The sequence below is a fragment of the Xiphophorus couchianus genome, chromosome 20, assembly GCF_001444195.1.
Source record: "Xiphophorus couchianus chromosome 20, X_couchianus-1.0, whole genome shotgun sequence".
Lineage (NCBI taxonomy): Eukaryota > Metazoa > Chordata > Actinopteri > Cyprinodontiformes > Poeciliidae > Xiphophorus > Xiphophorus couchianus.
The window spans coordinates 26440971-26458701 of record NC_040247.1 but is presented as its reverse complement, the minus strand read 5'-3'; the positions used below and the strand labels follow the sequence as shown (position 1 = coordinate 26458701).

The 17731-nt window shown below is 45.1% G+C and overlaps 2 protein-coding genes across 5 annotated transcripts in view; one reads left to right on the top strand and one right to left on the bottom strand.

The window, feature by feature from the left end:
• slc25a26 (solute carrier family 25 member 26) overlaps positions 1 to 3690 on the top strand; it is a 69195-nt gene extending 65505 nt beyond the window's left edge. For 2 of the 4 annotated variants that reach the window (XM_028003999.1, XM_028004001.1), the window contains exon 9: positions 1068 to 3690. In XM_028003999.1, coding sequence (XP_027859800.1) covers positions 1068 to 1354 — 287 coding nt within the window. In that variant the 3' untranslated portion in view covers positions 1355 to 3690. The remainder of the gene's footprint in view (positions 1 to 1067) is intronic. The other 2 variants (XM_028004003.1, XM_028004002.1) reach the window with 2 other exon arrangements.
• Positions 3691 to 3967: 277 nt separating this feature from the next.
• The window catches only part of lrig1 (leucine-rich repeats and immunoglobulin-like domains 1), a 53931-nt gene continuing 40167 nt past the window's right edge, over positions 3968 to 17731 (bottom strand). The window contains exons 9-18 of the mRNA XM_028003998.1: positions 15886 to 15966; positions 13377 to 13448; positions 12908 to 12979; positions 12239 to 12402; positions 11797 to 12144; positions 10241 to 10522; positions 7727 to 8161; positions 7518 to 7652; positions 7054 to 7350; positions 3968 to 5879 (exon numbers count right to left, since the gene is read on the bottom strand). Coding sequence (XP_027859799.1) covers positions 5662 to 5879; positions 7054 to 7350; positions 7518 to 7652; positions 7727 to 8161; positions 10241 to 10522; positions 11797 to 12144; positions 12239 to 12402; positions 12908 to 12979; positions 13377 to 13448; positions 15886 to 15966 — 2104 coding nt within the window. The 3' untranslated portion in view covers positions 3968 to 5661. The remainder of the gene's footprint in view (positions 5880 to 7053; positions 7351 to 7517; positions 7653 to 7726; positions 8162 to 10240; positions 10523 to 11796; positions 12145 to 12238; positions 12403 to 12907; positions 12980 to 13376; positions 13449 to 15885; positions 15967 to 17731) is intronic.

Sequence of the window (17731 nt, the reverse complement as noted above, 5' to 3'; positions counted from 1 at the left end):
CTAAACACGAGATGCTAAAACTGTCTGCTAAAAGCTAGCCTGAAAGTTATTTTGTGGAACTGCTTTTGCATATAATATACATGTTTTATTTGGCTCATCTTGAAGTTGGTATCAGGATTATATGCCGATTTTTCTGAAAGCATAAGCATGTCCTCTGACTCAGACTTATTAAACGCCACCCCTCCCAAAAAAATGTTGCACACTAATATTTCATTGGCTTTGACATGTCACAAGTTTTCTGTGCTATTGTTTCAATAAGCTTCTGATGTCACTCGCGCGGTGTGACGTCGCCTCCGCTCCTAATAAAGATAACTAGCTCTGAGTGAGCTTGGAATCTCATTTTGAACTTTGCTCATCCAGTTCCGGTTTTAAAGAAAAATCGGAATCGACTAAAATCCTTCTCGCCAGGTCTGCTCTGATCGCCGCGTCTCTTAAGAACATCTCGTTTGCGTCGAACAGATTGGAAAAGTAAATGCAGTTAAAATCGTCGCAGCAGAAATGAAGAAAAACAGAACAAATGTTAGAGCACGTGGACATTTATGCATATAGTCTACAAATCCACCACACTTTTTTGGTGCCATCAATTGGGAGTTTATTGCAGATTTTTCTCAAAAATTGAAAAAAAAAAAAAATCGTCATTGTGCTAAGCAGCTGCCTCTTAGATGATGTCAGATTATAGCCCATGATCTCTACAGCGAGTAATAAAAGGTCAAATTTACCGTCATAAATAAGCGCAAATATTTCCAAATTAGTCCCACAAACAGGAAATCCTGGAGGGACTGAAAAGATGTCCAGTAACATCATTTAATTTTAAGAATTCATTGATATTTGAACGGTTTGTGAACAGTTTTTTTTTTTTTTTTTTTTATCAATGCATTCTGGCCCATCCGGCCCTTTAAGAGCAGTCATGTTCTTGATTTGGCCCAAAACCCCCCCAAAAATGAGTTTTGACGCCCCTGCGTTAGAGGGTCTTCTAGGAACCAAGAGCGAAAACTGCAGCTGTTCTCCATTTCTTGTCATTTCTCCAGAGAAGGTGACGCCTTGTGGTTTCCGTGTGTTTCCCGCAGGCTGTTTGCAGGCAGCGTCCCGAGGATGGCCTTCATCAGCGTGGGAGGCTTCATCTTCCTGGGAGCGTACGAAAAGGTCCGCCGCGCTTTACTATAGCGGGGCTTCACGGCACTATCTCACACACACACACACACACCCACACACACACACCCACACACACACACACACACACACAGTGGACCCTCGGTGTCGCCGTGCAGCTTGGGGTACGCCACCAGCTCGGTGCCCCGAGGATTCGAAGCTGACTACGTTACCCAGGATGCATTCCAGCATTGCTGGTGGATAACGTGGAAAAGACTCTAGCAGCATTTATGATTCTGTCCTGTCATTTTGGAATGGATTTTGGAATTAAAGACTGTCTTTTATACTTCTTGTGATTTAACCCCCTCACCCCGTCACACTCTAGACTTCGGTCCTACAACATTTAATGTCCGTGTGTTTAATGTTTTATCCATATTTTCTTCTCTGTTGAGCTCAGCCACCTGCGCAAGAGACCCACCCGGGAGACGCGGCGATATGTCACCGTTGTTGCATTCCAACTAGAGCAAATCTGACCTCATCCCACCTACCAGAGCCGTATTTTTCCCCCCCCTCCCCCTGAGACGCCGCCAACAATAGAGCACTTTGTTGAATTAACAGGCCTGTGGGGTTTGATGTGGAGGCTCAGCTGCTCCACAGGATTCTTCACTACAGCTCGAGGTCTTTACCTGTCATGACTTTATTGTGTTGTGAGGTGGAAAACATGGAAGGAACTGAAGGGAGGGGGATTTTTATTTTATTTTTTTTGAATGTGTTAATTTTGCTGGATTTAGATGGTGGAAAATGTAGGATGTCCTCTGAAAGTCACATTTGGGGGTATTAGCATTTTAGCATCAAATTTTTAGCAAGAAATCAACTGCAGCTTGACTAGATCGTGAGTTAAACCCACAATGCATCAGTTCATACTTGCAGTTGTGCATGGCCTATATGGTAAGTTGCGTTAGTAAATGAATATTCGCTTGGAGAATCGGGCACCGAAACTGGCTCTAGCGCAGCTGCTCACATCCTTTATAGATCCCTGCCGATGTTCTTTCATTTCTGCAGATCAGATCGTGATGTTTTGCTTTTTAAAAAAAAAAAAATTTTTAAGTCCTTTAGCCTACTTCATGCTGGCCTATTTCAGTATTTTTATTATTATTATTATTTGTTAATCGAAACGTTTGACCAGTCACAGACAAATGGGCCCGTCTGTGTTTTTCTTCTCAGTCAAATCGTCTTTGCTAATTTTTAGTTTGCCAATCTGAAACCGTTAAGGAGTAAAATACTTTCCCACAATGCCATATTACTGCATCGATATGGCATTTTTTTTAGATTCCTAATACGCTGCTGCGATGAGAAACGCGTCTGGGCGCCAAGCTGGTCACAAAAGAAATTCCTGAACATTTGTCCTACTTGCGGCCCGGGCCAGGCATGTGGCTTTGATTCGGCCTGCGAAGGTTCCCGAGACATCGGCTGCTGGGATCCGCAACTTGCCGCGTGCACATTTCATGTCTGCGTTTGATCCGGTTTCTACCTCGCTCCCCGCAAAAGCAGGTTGTTGTGACAACGGTGGAGGGCGAGACACGCGGAAGGGGAGATTTTCCAGGTTTTGCGTGTATCCGGTTGAAACCAACGTATCTTGTTTTGTCAGAATGAGAAAAAAGATTTTATGTTTATCATTTAGTCAATGGAAATCATTTTTGACCGATCTAAAACAAGAGATTTAACTTGAGACTGGGGGAAAAAAACCTCTTTATGTAAACTTTAGGTTCCAACTGTATGTTAAAATGTAGTTTCTTATTTACAAGTTATATATAAGCACTTGCTTTGTTTACGTTCCGTTTCTCCAGGCTCTGATATTGCTTGGTTCAAAATAAGAGCAACAAATGTGTCCTGTGCGTCAGACGGAGGAAGGGGCGTGGTCACGTTTACATGCAGGGAGACATTTTGGTGTTGGCGCCAGAGGTTTTTTTTCTGTCTTTCACGCGTCAGTGTCGAGAAAACCGAAAGGACGTGAAAGACAATCAGAGCGTCACTGTGCTGCTGAGCAACAGTAGTCGGTGTGTGATTGGTGGAGGCCACAGCCTGGAGTCTGTCAATCACCTGGTGACAATCATCCATCTGCAATGCACATCCTGAAGTCAACCTGCAGTCAAAAGCAGGAACGTCCAACAGGCCGCGGCTAGGAGAGGGTACAAAAAAACAAACACAATGCCTGCTGTCTTTGGAGCTGCGAGGAGCCAGGAGACATTCCTGCTGGAGGTTCAGCTTTGTTTCATGTCGCAGCGAGCGCTTCATTTGAACTGATGACCTCTGCATCACCACCGCAACAGGAGGGAGGAGATCAGGACCAAACGCCAACTCAGCTCGAAACAGGGAAAAAAAAAACAACAATAAAAAAACAGGCACAACACCGGCCATCATAGCAAAATGTGATTTTATTAGACACTTAGATGCCATGTTAGACACTTCACTGTTTTTTTTTAATTATTATTTTAGCTTTGACATTGGTACAGACGCTTTGCTTCAATAAATTAGTCTCAGAACATGAACTGCACCTCGCTCTCTCTCTGTCTATCGTCCCTTTAGGGTGAAGGAGGGGGGGAAAATCTCTGCGTGCTCTCGGAGGTAAAGTCACCTCTGGTAGGTGTAACAGGAGGACGATGTCCTCCGCCTTACCTCTGGTACTGAAACCCAATGAAACTGCTCCGACTGAACGTGGCCCGGTGTGTTCAGGATCTGTGGGAGAAGGCGGAGGGTGCCTGGACGCATCGATCCGAGTTTGGTTAGAGTTCACAAGCTTCCCGGCGGTTCACAGCGTTTACCCTCAAGACATGACGCATATCTGAACTGCAGTGATGGAAGTGGGTGGAATACTGGCCTTTTTTTTTTTTTGCTACAACAGGACGATTACGGCAGTAACGTCATAAAATGAAGCCAAATTCGCACGATTGTAACTTTCCATTGTGAATGTGCCTTATGGGCTCGACGTACAGGGGGGGCGGCAGAGTGGACAGCGATAAAAACTGAAAACTTTTGGGGGAAAAAATGTAAAAAAAATTTGTCGCTGTCTACAAGCTCGAAATTTAAGCGACTGTCGCGTCACTACGCTGGCTCCATAGATAATGAATGGAGAGGGAAAGACGCCGCCTTCCCTGTGACGAGTAGCGATGCACCGATACGTCAGCTGGTGACTGGAATCGGCCGATTTTCATATTAGCCAATATTTCAAAATTGCCTTTGTTTTCCCTATTAATTAACACCAGGCTGTGCTGGCAACACTCCTTGGCATGGAAGTTCATACTGACATAAGACGCAAGACTGTTTATATATATAGGTGTAAAAACAGGGTGTTCGCTCACCTTCGGTAGGAAACTGAATGGAGTTCGCTGCTTTATGGAAATCTCAGAGTTTCGTCTTGGAACTCTAAAAATGTGCCAAATATTGGCCACTGATCGGTGCATCTCCATTTATATTCGGGGTCATTTTTGGCTTTTGCGGCTTCCAGGTGATGATAAAAGTTTCATGACATTTGTCACAATGTCACTAAATTCAACCACCTTGAGAGAACACATTAATCCTAGTAGGTTCAGAGCAGCTTTGTGGCAATCTGTAGCATAACGATATCAAACGGGTGGAAAAACATTGACGGCACATGTTCTGGTGACTCTGAAAAAAGTGCTCCACCCGGAGCAGGTTCCCCGTATTCCTATGGACAGATGATGTGCACGGTCTGTTTCTGAAGAATTTAAAAAGTGCTTGAGCTGACTGACTGACCCACAAACGTACCGAAACGGTTTCACATCGAAGCTCTTCCTTCATACCGCAACAACGCACAGGAATTGTGTTTCTGTAAGGCCATAGCTGGTGGCGCTTTACAAAAAACTAAAAACATACCGTCAAGTGCAACCAAGTGTTTTGTTTGCGATAAAGGGTGTACCTGTATTATTTTTTTTTTTAAAGTTTCATTTAAAAAAAAAAAAAAAAATTAAAATCACAGGTTGAATCTTTGATCATGCAATAAGGCACTGCAGCTGGATGTTGGTAAAAGCTGAAAAAGGCTGTTTTCTTTTTCCCCTAACAATAAAAATATCACTTCTTTCTTTGCCATGCACATATATTCAAACACTCTTTTGAAAAAGTTATATAATATATAAGAAAACTCTTATGTACAGTCAAAAGTCCCACTGTATATTTCTCTTTTTTCCCCCTCTACTGCACATAATTACACTGTACAAGATTCTCTCTGTTTGCATGCTTCAAATGCAAGTCACATTATTTTTTTTTTGGGCGCTACAGTTCTTTCTTTAAACCGGTCACCTCCCAAATGAAGGTTTTAAACAATGTACAGCCGATACGCTCGGGCGGGACGCCACCCGCACAAGCTCCATCTTCAAACTCTGGACTCTCTCCCTATTGGTCCTCCCCGGAATCGCCGTGTCGGTCCTCGGATCCGGGAGGCTCGGGATCGTTCCCCTCGATGTGAGGTAGCAGTTTATTTCCCAGTGCAAAGAAAGATTTTTTTTTTTCCTTAAAAAAAAAAAGTCCACATTTTGGGGCTTGATTCAGTGTCTGCTAGTCGCTGGCTCTCCTCAGGGGGGCACTCTCATTCTGAGAGGCTCTGAGGGCGTGTCCGTTAGGCAGCAGAGTCTGCCTGAGCTCAGGCTCGCAGTCGGTGTCCGTGTGCGGGCGGCTCATCCCGCCGGGCAGCTTCACCGGCTCGTGGAAGGAGTCGTCCTGCGACGGCGGACCCGCCAACGTGTGACCCGCCAACGTGTGACCCGCTCTGCTGGCTGCGAGACAAAGACACACGGGAGGGAAAACGTCAGGTCAACGACATCGACGGTGGCAAAGGCCAAGACAGAAGTACTGCAAAGTAGACAAAATAGATTTGTAATTGTGTTTAGCCTATTAACTAAATATTTTGTAGAGACGCTTTATCTTTCTCCACTAAGTAACTCGAGAGCATCTGCAAACGCCAAAGTTCCGATTCTTAATTGGATTTAGGATGACAGGGCTTTGACTAGGCCACTCTAACACAAAAATATGCTTTCATCTAAAGCTCCGAAGCCATTAGTGGCTTTCTAGATTTTCCACAATGGCTACACTTGACAAATGTGTTTTAAAATACTAAATACTGTAAAAAAATAGTTTTACAGTTCTTTGTGGAGTAACTGAATTAGATTTTCACAGCAGAATGACACTACAAGTACTGACTTTTTAAAGTCTTTACTGGTAATTTGAAGACAAATTTCTTCTAGTCATCAGGTTGGAAATTATACATCTTCTCCAAATATCAAAACACCACAGATGGAAGTATATCCATCTATTTTCTTTTTTTTTTTTTAACAAAAAGTTGAGGTTTTTCTTCATTTTACAATACAAAATAAAATGGCGGTTCTTTAAAAATGATAACGAATTTCCTGCAGTGGATTTACTGGTCGTCTCTTCCACATAATGATTCTGGGCTGTGGCAGGACTTGTGCATAAACCAATCATTCAGCTTCAGGAAACTAAGGGAGTGGAATGTGAGCACAGAGCTGCGCCGACATGCAGAGGTGAGAATCGGCATTCGAAAGCCAATTCCAATCACATGACTCCCCGGCTAAATCCCAGCGCAGGCCTGCACACGCAGCCGCAGGAGTCTGGCGGCGAGGGAAGGTTTTTATTTCAGCGTTTTTTGGTTCTTGTTTTTTTTTCTCTCATGTCCTGAGGGACTCTGGTCATGCAATAATAACTCACAACCAGATGTAAATTGACAAGGACTCCTGAGTTTCTCTTCAGTTCTCTATGAGCTCACCTGATGTAAGCGATATTCCTGTGAGAGAGTAAAGATTCAGGAATTCAGCTAAATTTATGGCTCACTGTTGACTTTTTTTTTTTTTTTTTTTTGATTTTCCTCTAAGCAATGAGAATAAACCTCCCCCAACCCCCCAAAAAAAACCCATCCCAGATCTGCACACGAACCTTTTCGCTCGTCGTGACTCCTCTCTATCGTGTCGTGATTTTTGGGGAAAGTGGATCCTTGCGTGTCCTTTCGGTTTCCGCGGGGAGTGCCGTTGCAGAGCGGAGCGGCTGCGTGCGACCCCGTGCCCCTCGGTTCCCCCGGGTTACACTGAGAGTAGCGCGGGGGCCCCAGCAGCTGCAGCTGCTGGTACTCGGCGCTCCGAGTGAAGCCGTATCCGTGGGCCAGGTAGTCGGCGTCGTTGGAGTAGCTGTTGCCGGTCTCCATGCAGTCTGTGCACACCACCGCTCCGTCGAAACCTGCAGCCACGGAGGAGGGAGATAAATCATTTGAAGGCAGTAAATCGTGTTAAGAGTGTCTGTTGGTAGTTATTTACGACTCTGAGCAGGCTTTCAGAGACACCGGAGGCTGCTGGCAGAACAAATATTTGGAGTAGCGAGGCAGCGGTGGGGGGACTGATGGGTACCTGAGGCATCCACGACATGCCCGTTGGGCTGCGGGCCACCTCCGGCTTCCACGCGGATGCACACGTCCTGCCGCTCGGACAGCGTGCCCTGAGACGACAGGTAGCTGGGGACGTCCGGAGGGACGATCGTCTCGTCTGGAGCGAATAAACGGAGACGTTAGAAACCGGAATCAATCAGGGTCCTCTCTGGTTCTCGGTTCTGAACTCACCCGTGTTGGTCACGCTGCACTCTTCACTCTTCTTCCTCGTCTGGTAGATGATGCAGACCCACACCAGCGACGTGGCCACGATGCTCGTCACCACGGCGATGACGATGATGCCGATGGTGAACATGCTGAGGCCCGCCGGCTGCGCACACGCGCCCCGGCGCTGCGTCACCGCCAGCTGGCTGTGGGCGCGCTCCGTGCCCAGTGTGTTGGACATGAGGCAGGTGTAGCGTCCGGCGTCCTCCGCCACGGCGGCGCTGATGACCAGCAGCTGGTTGCCCGGGGTGAAGTAGTGCCGGTCGGAGGGTCGCAGCGGCTGGTCGTCACGCAGCCAGGTGATGCGCGGGGGCGGACTGCCAAGGGCTTTGCACTGCAGCGCCACCGTGTCGCCCACCGCCACGCTGCGGTCCTCCATTTCCTGTGCCAGATGGGGAGTCTCTGGAGAACAAGGAAGGAGGAAAGGAGTTGGAATTTGATGCAGTTTTTTTTTCTCCAGTTACCAAATTATATATGACTCAGAATAGCAGGGTTAATTTTAAGACCTTAAGTTTCCTTGGGTGAGGGTGCCGCTGTCACAGATGACAAGATATTAGTCAGAAAGCAACACAGGAAGCATCAACATTTGGTCTCTCAGCAACAAGAACATTGACTTAAACTCCAACTTGTGGCCTTTTGGACATTTCGCAGTGGCTCTCGTTGACTTAACTAAAAACCGTGAAGAATGAGTAAATAATTGCACAAAATGTCCACCATAGAATGACTGTAAACATCTACAATTCCTTAGAGCTATTTTTCCTGTCATTAGGTTGGAGACTGCACCAGCATCAACCACAGATACTTTATTTTCTAATATTTTATTCTGGAACTGAGACATTCATAAATGTATAAACAACACTTTTTTATATTCTGACATATTTCAATTTCTTATTTATTGTGTATGATTTTTTTTTAACAAATCTGGCAAAAAGAAATTTGAAAAATGTTCCCACATTTTTCTTTCTGACAGGTTATATTTTCATATTTAACCTGTCAACTTTTGACTGCGTAAATTAATAATCTGTAGTAAACTGAATAATTGGCGCCCCAACTGAATAATCAGCACACCACATCTGGTTTTGCTACATTTATATCAGCATGCTGTAAATTAAACTGCACTCTTTATTATTTTTGCAAGATTTTTGTATATTTTACAACCCTAAAGTTTAGTTTTCTCAAAAGGTCATGTAGCGTTTTGCAGCTCTAAAAAGGTTTTCTGTAGTGTCACTGGGGGTAAAATGGCTCTTTGGGTTGTAAAGTTTGCAGACTCCTGATCCAGACCCCAAGTCTGCTTGAATACTACTGGTCAACTCCAGGAACTCAGCTGATTTAAACAAACGCCACCATTACCGGTAAAACATTGTGCCAGGATTGTGCACTATCCTGGCACAATTTCTGGAGAAACTGAGCTGAAAACATTCTAAGTTTTCTGCTCCATATTATTACAGTAGAATAGTGGCAGGATCCCAGAGAAAAGCCCCGTCTCATTCAACAACGTTCCTCCTGCATCTCATCGACTGTGGCATCAGTTAACGTTTTATCACAACACACTAACAAGATTTCCTCTGCGGGAGAATCCTCTGTGGAACAATGCAGCCAGTGTGTCTCTGAGTGACTTTTACATTCTGGAGAATGAGCTGCATTGAATTCGGTGCAAGAGAGAGAGAGAGTGAGTGTGTGTGTGTGTGTGCTTGTGGGCGTGGGTGCGTGTGAGAGGGTCAGCCTCTCAGACTCGGCACTTCCCCTCACGATGGGATATACAGATTAAGAGATCTCACTTAACCCACTTCAGCCTCCCCAATTTTTCTTCTATCTATACTTTCTCCATCTCCATCAATCCCCCCTCCTCTCTTTTTGTTTTTTTCCCCTCTAGTCCTCCCCTCCCCATACATACCAGTTCTCCTTTGCTTCACCCTTCCTCTCCTCCCCCCATCTTTCTTTTCCAGACAGGGGCCCCTCAACTGCAGTCACCATCCCCCTGCACCAACCCAAACATCACAGATTCGGCACACAGGCTCTGTTGATTCAGTGTTTTGCGTTGCCGGGTAGATTAGCAGAGAAGGCTAACCTAAATCTAAAAGTTTGAGAATAATAGTTTTGTTTTTTTCTTTTTTTGCTTCAGGGGGCTGCATTGCTCATCTAATCACAAAGATGTTGTGTGTGCGCTGCGCTGCTTACAGGAGTGAAGTCTGTTTTGTTTGCTGAGTAAAACAACCAATAAACTGGGAGCAGTGAGGCCTGCAGCGAGGTAGTCCCTCCCACTGAGAGGAGAGAAGGGGGTGGGAATGCCTAACAAACGCCCCTCTGTGAGAACCCCCCCCTATCACCGTCCACACTCTGACCCCTATCCACGACCTCTGCCCCCTGACCCGCAGCACGGCCGCAGCTGCCGAGAAAAGAAAAATAAAAAAGCTCCTCATTCTGACCGATTCCCAACCGAGCGCCCGGCTATTTCCACACGTCGCCGTGGGAACCTCTTACCCAGGACGGTGAGAGTGGCGTTGGCCGACACGGTGCCTGCCGTGTTCTTGGCCGTGCAGCTGTACACGCCCATGTCCTCGGGCTTCACGTCCGTGATGAAGAACACGTCGTCGTCGGGCATGACGTGCATCCGGCGCTCCCGGGCGGCGGGGAAGTCCGTGCCGCCATCTTTCTGCCAGGCGATCTGGGGAGCCGGGTGGCCCTCGGCGGCGCACTCCAACCTGGCGGTGTAGCCCGTGCGGATGGTGCTGTCCCTGGGAGTCTTCAGGAAAGACGGCAGGACTGTGGAGAAAGGAATAATCAATGCCGTTTTGTAGGTTTTCGTTCCGAGATCTACTCTGAGCAGAACTTTTACTTCAGAATTTAACGGCAGATGTTAAAGATTATCGAGCGATTCACTTCTTTTTCCAGATGTTCTTGGACTTTGTACCCAAAATCTTTTAGCGGAATTCTACAGGAAACTGTTTTTCTCCAAGATATTTGTACTAGAAATGCTCCGAACACTGATTTATGGTATATTAGTGTAATAAGAACAGCATTCAAAATATTTCTGTCTAGCCTTCCTCCTGGGAGCTGTCATTAATTATTAATGTAAGAAGCAGAGGTGACATGAGATCAGTCACTGTAAAAGAGGATTATTTTACAACCAAGTGATGATGGAGATAACATTTTAAAGTGTCTTTAATACTAAACCACAAATACTAAAAGAACACGATTAGCCCAGCTAGCGTAGCAACCTTCTACCCCCTAGAGATTGTGGCTCATTTTATTAAGTTAATTCTGCAAGTTCCGTTTAAAGTTAAAAGTTGGAAAGAATAACTTTTATTATTAACTCTTATCTGCTAAAAGTCTTGCTCTCTCTTGCTTTTTGGCAGCCTAAGTAAACTGCAGACGTATTTGGAAATCTAATCCAATAATACTCTTTTTTTTTTTTGCTTCTGCTGACTTGATCTTAAACTCCTCACTTATACTGACAAGAGCTACTTTTAGGGTTTCTTCACACTTGATTAAAAATGCAACATTTGTAGCATTTTCAGCTAGCGCGGTTCGCTTTCTCACTGCAACGAAAGACCTCCTTCCCTGTGGTGGTGCTGTACCAGCAACTACTTAAGAAAGCAACAGCATCGCCTCTGAAAAAGACGTGGGCTCAAAATGGAGTAGAGTCAGATTTTAGCGGTTGCAGAAGATCATGAGCCAATTCTCCCGATAGTGTTTCAGACTCACACAATTGTTTTGGTTGTCTTTAACCAGACAGAAAAAAACAAGCTACATGTTCAGCGGATTTCTGGTTTGTACACAAAGACAAATAGTACAAATAAATACTAGTGCGGCAATTCTGTAACTCTTCATTTTCAGAAAGATGGTCAGGAACCTCCTATTCAAATACAGCCAAATTTATTGATTAGCAAGTTCATGCTAGAGTAGATGGTGGCCAAGGAAGAGACAATTAATTTGAGCGAAAGCTTACCAAACAAAGATTAAAAGTATTCTACAGTTTTTCTGTGTTCTGGAAATCATTTCCCTTCCGCGTGATTAATCCTGCAACAACAACGTACCGTTGACGACAACTTGAGCCTTGCTGGAGTAGGTGGAGCCAAAGTGGTTGGTGATGATGCACTGGTAGCGGCCCTCATCGGCGAAGGTGGCACGCCGCAGGTGCAGGATGGTGGTGTACTCCATCACGCCTCCCGTGACCGCCGCCGTGTCGGGCGTGTCGCCCTGAGCGCGGACATGCGCGAAGTTCTCCATCTCGCCGTGGCGGAGCAGCTCCTGGTCTTTGCGCCAGGCGAACGTCATGGGGGAGGAGCTGCTGCTCGCCGCCGTGCAGGTGAGACGCAAGTCGCTGCCGAGCACCGTCACCGTGTTCTCCGGCTGGACTGTGATCTGAGGCTTGGGAAGGTCGTCTGGACAGAAGGTCGTTCAAAAAGCAGGTCAGGAAACATATGGCGGCATGTGGGAATGACCAAAAAAAGCGCACACTTGAAAAACCTAACTTACCACACACAAAGCTGTTTTGGGGCGCTTCAAATATGCTGATTCCCTGCAAGCTCACTGGGTGGGCACAGGTGGCGTTTACACCCGCCTGTAGGCCATGGATGTGCAGCCAGACAGGCAACCACTGGAGCTGGCAGTCACAGAGGAAACTGTTGCTCAGGATGAGACTAGAGGAGAGCAGAACACACTAAATCACCTTTAAGATTATCTACGCAAACATTTTAAAACCTTGTCATTTTCCTTCCTTTTCATAACTGTGCATGACTTTCCATTGGCAGGGTCTACCCCAGTGCATTATAAGCCTGGTGGGCCACCAGGCTTCACTTGCTAAGCTTTGCTTGCTTTATTCATTTTAGGGTTTTTTAAGACTTTATAGTTAGTGTTTAGGTATTGTTGGTCAAGTCTTCCAATAGCACGTAGTTACATAATGATATTTTCAAATTTCTTCTCAACTTTATACAATTTTTAACTCAAAAACACGGAAAGTTGCAGGATGAGCTCAAGCTTCCCTACCACCAGGCCTAGCTAGTTTTATGGGCAAAACCCTGCATTGGTGTATTATTAAATCTTGATAAAACATCTTGAATTTTGTTGTAACATGCAAAAAAAAAAAGCTCAATTTGGGTGAATTGTATATAATGTAAAATTGTATAAAACAATGCTCCCACTCACAGGCTTTTGAGGTTCCTCATCTTGCTGAATGCATCAGGCTGGATAGAGCGGATGGCGTTGTCACCCAAGTTCCTGTCAACACGGAGGAAATTGGCTAAATCAGGTGTGTGACGGTTTTACGCTAAGGTGGAGATATTGAGGGTTTTTTTCAAATGCAGGTTAGCTCTGACATTCATTTAGCAAAATCTTAAAACAAAAGTCTGATAGGGATTCTGTTTTTACAGCAGAGCTCACCATATGCTCAATAGCTTGTTCCCAGGCAAGGAGGGGAAAAAACCCCCAGATCCAGGCAGAGATTGAGCTAGACTAACGAGACAGAGGCAGCTGGCTGCTCTGTCTTCTCCTTTTACAAAGACCCTATTAAATTGCTAGCAACCTTGCCTCTGCCAGCTACTTTTAGGCAATCTCTGCTCCCCCGCCCTCCCTCTGCTGGTCTTTACGCCCAGTCGTTCTGCTGTGGGGTACTCACAGGTGTTCCAGGGTCTCCAGGCCGGCGAAGGCTTTCTTGGCCACCGATTTGATCTTGTTTCTAAACAAAGTCCTGCCGTCGCAGAACACGCAGGGTGTCAATTGATGGAGGGAGGGGAAGAAGAGGTGGGAAGAGAGAGAGACGCACAATTAGAGAGGGTGGGTCTGATGAAAAGAGAAAGGACTGGGGGAGCTGGAAATGTGAACTGGGTAAAGCTTAGACAGGAGGAATTGCTTTTCAAAGACAACTTTTATCTGTTTTGTAGGTGAGTCCATCTTTTAAATTGATAAATTGATTCTATCAATTAATAGTTTTCTGTTTATGAAGATTGAATTTTCAGAAAACTCCCAGGAAGGATGAATGAAATAAAAGCAAATTTAAAAAAAAATATTTTCTGTAATTTCCTAGAGGGTAGAAAAAAAAACATCAGATATGTATTCGATCTAGTACCACAAGTGGAACAAATCTGTTTTTTGCTTTTGTTTGTTTGCATGAAAAGATCAGAATTGAGCTGTTCAGACTGCCATGGAAAAGTTGGACATGCACCAGAATATATGGGAATATATAATGTAAACGTATCTTGCTTAAAATCAAAATAAATAAAAAAAACAATGTTGAACATTATGCAAACCGAAAAACAGAAAATGTAGCCATCACCGCTAATGAACAACTTTTTTTTGCAGACAAAAAAAGATAGGAAAAATAGAAAACCTGGCTAAAACGGTATGAAAAAGCTGGCAATTTTATTTTTAAGCCATATCGACCAGCCCTACCATCTGTCCTTTTTCGTTCCACCACTAAGATACTGAGAAGTTTGTGGCTATAATAAGACAAAATGTGGAAAGGATCAAGAAGAAGGAAGGCATTTGCAAAGCACCATGTGCTGGACACTTTGAAGTCCTCTTCTTGTTCCCCTTCTACATTTTCTTTTTCCCATGGCTCGCTTTGACAGCTTTGGGACACAGAGGACTGCTTCCGCCAACGGTACGACAAAAAAAAACAAACAAAAAAAAAGGGGGCAGGGTCAGAGGGCGGGGCAGGCGAGGCGTTTGATGTTTGATGACTGAATACGGCCCTCGATTTCACCCTCTCCCGGCTCCCAACAACAGACAGTGGGAATGAGGGGAGCAGAGGAACGGAGAGCCACAGAGCAGAAATAGAAATGAGCCTATTGGGGGAGTGAACCCCTGCCAGCTGGAAGAAAAGCCCTTTCTCTCCACATTTCTTGGGCTCTTTCTTTCGGCCGTGCTCACACTGGGAACCATCTTGGCTAGACGTCGTCTTTTCATCCTGCAGGTTGATGATTGCTTGCCTAGCGCCACAAAGACTTCTGTCTCGCTCCAATTTCACAAATCGCTAACTTGATATAGAACAGCTCAGTTATAGGCAAAGAAACTCGTACAACTTTCACACATAACTAGAGAGATGCACCTGAATGTTATGGCTAACTGAATTCCTCGGCATGCGCTCGACATCTACAGCATCCTATCGACAATCTAATTATTCAACATCTCTTTGTTAAAACAGATTCACACCCAGAAGTTGCAGGACATCATCCCTCGAGGATTAGAGCTCCACAGGGCAGTCGCTGGCACTGAAGCCAAACATCAGTCAGCGGCCTTCTCCTGCGATTATACTGTTCCGCCATTATTACACCAAGGAGCTAATTACCAGAGGATACTCTGAAAGGAAGCTCAGGAGCATCATGATCCAAATTGTGGAGGATTACACTCTCGAAGTCCTGAACAAACCAGGAACCACTATCATCACTTGGATATCTCGTTTGTTTCCAGGTTTTGGTGATAGAATAAGGGTGTTTTCATACCTGATTGTCTGGTAGACTGAGTTCAATTGGGGACCAAAGTTGTTACATTTTCAGCTGGTTCCGCTTTCACACTGAATTGAGTCAAACAATCCAACTGTCTACCCCCCGTCTGTGGTGGCACTGCACCAAGAACTTCTCGAACAAAACAAAACAAAAACCTCCAAAGAAGACATGAGCCAAAATCCTTCTTCACAAATTGTAAACAAAAATAAGAGTAGTGCCAAATTTTGGTGGTTGTAAGATTTCTGTTTTGTCTTTGGTAAAAGCCATTTCTCCCGCTAGCGCTTGATTCTTGCATTTGTTTTGGTTGTATTTACCCAGAATGCCTTGCACTAATGTGTACGTCCTGCTTTTTTTGCGTTCAAACGAACCGAGACCTAGGTTTTTAGGTGAACCAGAGTTTGATTGTGCATTCACACCTCCCCAAAAAAACCAGACAAACAAACTAGAGTTCAGTTAAAGTGGACCAGACAGGGTTAGTGTGAATGCACCCTAACGTATGAGGGTTTTACGGTTCTAAAAAAAGTACATGGAAGTGAAGAGTAAGTAAGGACTTGGATGGACACTTTCGATTTGAACAGAAACATTTTTTCTGTTCTCCTGTTTTCAAAGAAGAGCAGAGAGAGTCTCAGGACAATGGAGTGAAATGGAGGGGGTGGGAATGAATGTGGGGAAGCTACTCACAGCTTGTTGAGCTTGTCCAATCCAGTGAAGGCCCCGTTGGTGTCCTCTATTGTGCCAGAGATGTCGTTATGGTCCAACTCCCTGCAGAGAGAAGGAGAGAAGAGAGGGGGGTAAGAAGGACCAAAAGGAAATGGACGAGGATGGGGGTCTCTCTACAGGGAAGAGTTTCCCAGCCCTGAAAGTTATGGTTGCCCGCTCACCCACGCTCCGACCCACCTCCCCCCCATCTGCACCTGGCCTGAAGAGCCCCTCTGCTGCTCTGCTCTGCCAACTGAGCAAATTCTTTCCTTCAAGAGGGATGGAGAAGTGCGTGTAAGGACGCAAGCCCCCAATGCAAGGGAGCGTATGTTTAATTCATGATGGCATGGAGGGGACTGGCGAGAGCACAATGCCTTGTCAGAGGCGGGCAACTGGGAGTAATGGTGGCAGGTAAGGTACGACCAAGACTCTTAATGGCGGTAGGGGGCTAAGCTTGGCCAGGGTCAGGCAGATAGACAATAGAATCAATAGAGAAGAGGGACTTCTTTTACAGCACATTGGGAGCTTGTGAATGCATCTGTGAGGTGCAACAAACTCAGATGAACTCATCGCTGAGGAGAAGCCACGACTTGCCCCTTCCACATGAAGATCAAGCACATCAAACTTGGAGAACTCCTCTGAATCGACAAAGGCCTTCCTCCGACTTGAGAAACCCCTTTGAGGCTGATGGTCAGCTGCACCTCCTTCTCCCTTTACTATCCAAGCATCTTTTATTCATCCCTCTCCCCCCTCCGTTTCTTTTCAGCCTCCACTGGCTGCTGCCTTTGGTATGGGGCTCGACTAGGCCTGCCAATTTCCAACACTTTCTGGCTGGCTGGATCTGAATCGGCGTTGCCTTGTTAAAGCAAAGCCAGGGGTGGGTGAGCTGTCGCGGAACTGAGGGACCGGCAGAAAAAGGGGGTGGGCCCCAATGAGCCAGCGACCCCCGTGGCCGAATTAGAGGGCAGGCTGGCTTGTTCAGAGCTTTCACACCCCGATGTGGGCTCCAGCCCCATGCCAGCACAACCAGCAGCACATACCCAATTAAAGCTCCCCCAGCTCTTTTTCAGAGCCCTGCCTATGCCTGTCCTCCCCTGCACTGATTAGATTAGGCCTGTCTCAAGAGACAAAGAGGGCAGAGGTTTGGACAAGGAAAGGAGAGTCTTCAAAAACATCCTGCAAAATTAAAAATGGAACAGAAAAGTATTTGTACCTTTGGTATTTTCTCCCACTTTTTCATGTTACGAGTGCAAACTTGTATTTCAATGGGAGGTTTTTGCGTAACACCTCTTTTTGCTGCATCAGCTCGTTTGGGGTATGTTTTCACAAGCTTTGCACAGCTATGTACTTTTTGCCCATTCATCTTTGCAAAATAGCTGTAAACATCAATTCACATGTTTGCATAGAACTGTATTTAGGGGTATTGCATTAAAAAAAGGGACTAAATGTAGATTTTATACATGTAACTTTTTTCTTACACTTCTTAATAATAGGTCTATAACAGGGGTTTGACACCTACGTGGCTTTTTAAACCCTCTAACTTTGGCTATTAGTAAATTTGACCAAATTACTAAGTATTGAGTAACTTGTAAAAATGTATGGGCAATAAATACATGCCTTTGCAGGTTTTCAGATGCATCTCTAATACATCTCTTATATGTACTGAATGTTTATGTGAAGTAATTTTTTTCCCTTTAGGTTGCAAAGTATAAGGAGTATTATTTTTAACATCTATTTGAAATTCGAAGGTTCTATGAAAAAATGCAATCGTTTACTTTTATGGAAACATTTGACAATTTGTAAAAACTGGTTATTTTGCTTTGAACGG